The sequence below is a fragment of the Miscanthus floridulus genome, chromosome 11 (assembly GCF_019320115.1).
Source record: "Miscanthus floridulus cultivar M001 chromosome 11, ASM1932011v1, whole genome shotgun sequence".
Lineage (NCBI taxonomy): Eukaryota > Viridiplantae > Streptophyta > Magnoliopsida > Poales > Poaceae > Miscanthus > Miscanthus floridulus.
Window position 1 is genome coordinate 30317713 of NC_089590.1, and position 4149 is coordinate 30321861.

General features: G+C 57.6%; 1 protein-coding gene across 1 annotated transcript; it reads right to left on the reverse strand.

Annotated features, from left to right (window-relative positions):
* Window positions 1-2858: 2858 nt before the first annotated feature.
* Window positions 2859-3287, reverse strand: LOC136491750 (uncharacterized). The gene has a single exon (XM_066487996.1). The coding sequence runs from the start codon at window positions 3285-3287 to the stop codon at window positions 2859-2861; it is 429 nt and encodes a 142-aa protein (XP_066344093.1).
* Between the last annotated feature and the right edge of the window lie 862 nt (window positions 3288-4149).

Consider the following 4149-nt stretch of genomic DNA (forward strand, 5'->3'; position numbering starts at 1 on the left):
TGACGCCAAGTCGACAGCGAGGGACATCGACGAAAGATGTCGGCGAAGGCCACTGAGCGGTGACGCCAAGTCGACGGCGAGGGACATCGGCGAAGGATGTCGGCGAAGGCCGCCGAGCGGTGACGACAAGTCGACGGCGAGAGACGTTGGTGAAGGATGTTGGCGAAGGACGCCGAGCGATGACGACGAGTCGACGGCGAGGGACATCGGCAAAAGATGTCGGCGAAGGCTGTCGGCGAAGGCCGCCGAGGGCAGTAGTGGTGAGTCCCCGGCGTAGGTGGTGAGGTCCGAGCACCGAGGAGCGAGGAGTCCCCGGCATCGTTGGTGATAACCGAGCACCGAGGAGCGAAGAGTCCCCGGCGTCGCTGGTGATGTCCGAGCACCGAGGAGCGAGGAGTCCCTAGCGTCGTTGGCGATAACCGAGCACCGAGGAGCGAAGAGTCCCCGGCGTTGCTGGTGATGTCCGAGCACCAAGGAGCATGGAGTCCCCAGCGTCATTGGCGATGACCGAGCACCGAGGAGCGAGGAGTCCCTGGCATCGCTGGCGATGACTGAGCACCGAGGAGCGAGGAGTCCTCGGTGTCGCTGGCGATGTCTGAGCACCGAGGAGCGTGGAGTCCCTGACATCGCTGGTGATGACCAAGCACCGAGGAACGAGGAGTCCCCGGCGTCGCTGGCGATGACCGAGCACCAAGGAGCGAGGAGTCCAAGGCATCACTGGCGATGACCGAGCACCAAGGAGCGAGGAGTCCTTGGCATTGCTGGCGATGTCTGAGCACTGAGGAGCAAGGAGTCCTCAGCGTCGCTGGCGATGACCGAGCACCGAGGAGTCCTCGGCATAGGCAGCGATGTCCGAGCACCGACGTAGCTGACGATGTCCGTGCGGTGAAGTGTGCCCAATTAGTCCTTGAGCATGAAGAATCTGAGGGCCAAGGAGTAACCGACGTAACTGGCGATGAAGCACGAGCAACGAACATTCTGGTCGACTCGTCGGCGGTGAAGTGAACATTGAGTAGAAGCAACCGGCGAACAGTCCATTCAACTGGTCGGCGATGGAGTCCATGAACCAAGTGGTCCGACCAGTTGATCAGTGGAGAAGCCCGAGCACCAGGTGGTTCGATCACCTGGACGACGATCCTACAATACAAACATGTAGAACATGTAGTACATGATGTACAAATAAATAAACTCCAGAGAAAAATCAGCAATGGTGATGAAACGGCGTATGCAGTTCGGCGATCAGTTGGCGTGAAAATATATTTATGTTTAATATAAACCGCCTGAACAGTTAGTGTGTAGCTGAGTCTCTAGCCCTAGCTAGCCCATAGTCCATAACATCGAGCGCGGAGCCCGTGCACGTGTAGGAGGAACAGGCGTGACCAAGGAGCCACTGCCGACCACCCATAACGCAGAGCACGGAGCCCGTAGCATGTGTAGGGAGGAGTCGGAGATAGGGCCGTCTCTGGAGGCGTCCGAGCATCAATATGACTGTTCGAGGGTTCAAAAAATCATTTGGAGAGCAAACATGGAGAAAATAGTTCAGAGAAACATTATGACGATATACGGAGATTAGAGAATATTTAGAAGAATATTAAAACGTGACTTAGCTTTAGACAGAATGTCTGGTCAACGGCGTATGGCGTTATCTGGTCGGTGACGTGGGTAGCTCGCTTGCAGCTCGGCGGCGACGTGGGATGTCAGTGAGGGTCGCCGAGTAATGATGACGAGACAATGGCGAGGGGCGTTAGTGAAGGGTGCCGTCGAGCAGTGACAACAAGTCGACAGCGAGAGACGTCAGCAAAAGATGTCGGCAAAGGCCATCGAGCGGTGACAACGAGTTGACGATGAGGGACGTCGGCGAAAGATGTCGGCGAAGGCCGACGAGCAGTGACGATGAGTCGATGGCAAGGGACATCGGCAAAAGATGTCGGTGAAGGCCACCGAGCGGTAACGACGAGTCAACGGCGAGGGATGTCGGCGAAGGCCGCTGAGTGGTGACGACGAGTCAATGGCAAGGGACGTCGGCGAAAGATGTCGATGAAGGTCGCCGAGCGGTGACGATGAGTCAACGGCGAGGGACATCGGCGAAACATGTCGGCGAGGGCCGTCAGCAAAAGATGTCGGCGAAGGCCGCCGAGCGGTGACGATGAGTCGACGACGAGAGACGTCGGCAAAGGATGTTGGCGAAGGACGCTGAGCGTTGACGACAAGTCGACGGCGAGGGACGTCGGCGAAAGATGTCGGCGAAGGCCGCCGAGCAGTGATGACGAGTCAACGGCGAGGGACGTCGGCGAAGGATGTCGACGAAGGCCATCGAGCGGTAACGACGAGTCGATGATGAGAGATGTCGGCGAAAGATGTCAGCAAAGGCCGCCAAGCGGTGATGACGAGTCGACAGCGAGGGACATCGGCGAAGGCCGTTGAGCGGTGACGACGAGTCGATGGCGAGGGACGTCAGCGAAAGATGTCGATGAGGGATGTCGGTGAAGGCTGCCGAGGGGTGATGACGAGTCGACGGCGAGAGACGTCGGTGAAGGATGTCGGCGAAGGCCATCGAGAGGTGACGATGAGTCGACGGTGAGGGACATCGGCAAAGGATGTCGACGAAGGCCGCCGAGCGGTGATGACGAGTTGACGACGAGGGACATCGGTGAAGGCCACCGAGCGGTGACGACGAGTCGATGGCGAGAGACATTGGTGAAGGATGTCGGCGAAGGACGCCGAGCGGTGACGCCAAGTCGACAGCGAGGGACATCGACGAAAGATGTCGGCGAAGGCCGCTGAGCGGTGACGACGAGTCGACGGCGAGAGACGTCGGTGAAGGATGTCGGCGAAGGACGCCGAGCGATGATGACGAGTCAATGGTGAGGGACATCAGTGAAAGATGTTGGTGAAGGCTGTCGGTGAAGGCTATCGGCGAAGGCCGCCGAGGGCAGCAGTGGTGAGTCAATGACGAGGGCTGATGAGGGCAGCGGCGGTGAGTGGTCGGCGAGGGCTGACGAGAGCAGCAACGGTGGGTTGTCGACGAGGGCTGACGAGAGCATCAGCGGCGAGTCATCGACGAGGGCCAACCATTGCAGCGGCGGCTGTGAGTCATCGACGAGGACTGACGAGAGCAGCGGTGGTGAGTTGTTGGTGAAGACGACCTCGGAGGTGGTTCTGAGATCGGATCTGCTATCGCAGGGGCTGGTGTAGCAGCGATGAATTGTCGTCGTGGTCCGGGATGGATCTCCACGAGATTGACGACAAGAACGCGTTGTTGATTTGAGGTCCATCTGGCTCGCCATGGATCAAGCGCACACCCCTACCTGGCGCGCCAACTGTCGATAAAAGATGCTCGGTAGTCCACTGAGGGGTATCCCACGATGGTAGATTTGTCGGTGGGGATGCGTGTAATCAGGAACCAGATGGTGACACAAGGCGCAGAGACAGCGATTTAGACAGGTTCGGGCCGTCTGATCGACGTAATACCCTACGTCCTGTGTCTTTGTTGTATTGTATTGAATACATGATGTATGGATCTAGATGGATCGTGTCTGCTAGGGGACCCCTACCTCTCCTTATATAGTCTGGAGGGACAGGGTTACAAGTAAAGTAGCCTATTTGGTACTATACAATGTCTTGCGGTGCACGCTGAGCAGCGCCGTGTACGCCTTGATCTTGTGGGCTGGGCCACCTCCGATGGTGCGGCCCAAGTCTTGGGGGCCATACCCCCATAGACGGCCGCCGGAGTGAGGAGAAGGCCCGCTTCCTGCTGGATCTAGGAGGGAGAGGGCCTCCCGTGGCCTATGGAGGGAGGAGAAGGAAGAAAGGGAGAGGGGCCATGACACTCAGAGTAGAGGGAGAGAGTCTACTCTTGGCTAAGGACGGAGAGGGAGAGGAAGAGAGAGGGAGACTAAGTGAAGGAGAAACCCTAACTTCCTATATTTATAGCGAAGATGGCTATCGGGTCTTGACTAGGCTTGTTGGGCCTTGGCCTTTTTTAGAGGTGGGCCTTATAGTGTGTCTGCCTCCAAAAATATATTTATGGAGGTGGGGCCCTTAAAACAACCACCTTCGAAAATAGGCTATTTTTAGGCGGTTGTCTTAAGGTGCCCGCCTCCGTAAATCGATTTTACGAGGCGGGCAAACGTCACCGGCTCAGTAAAT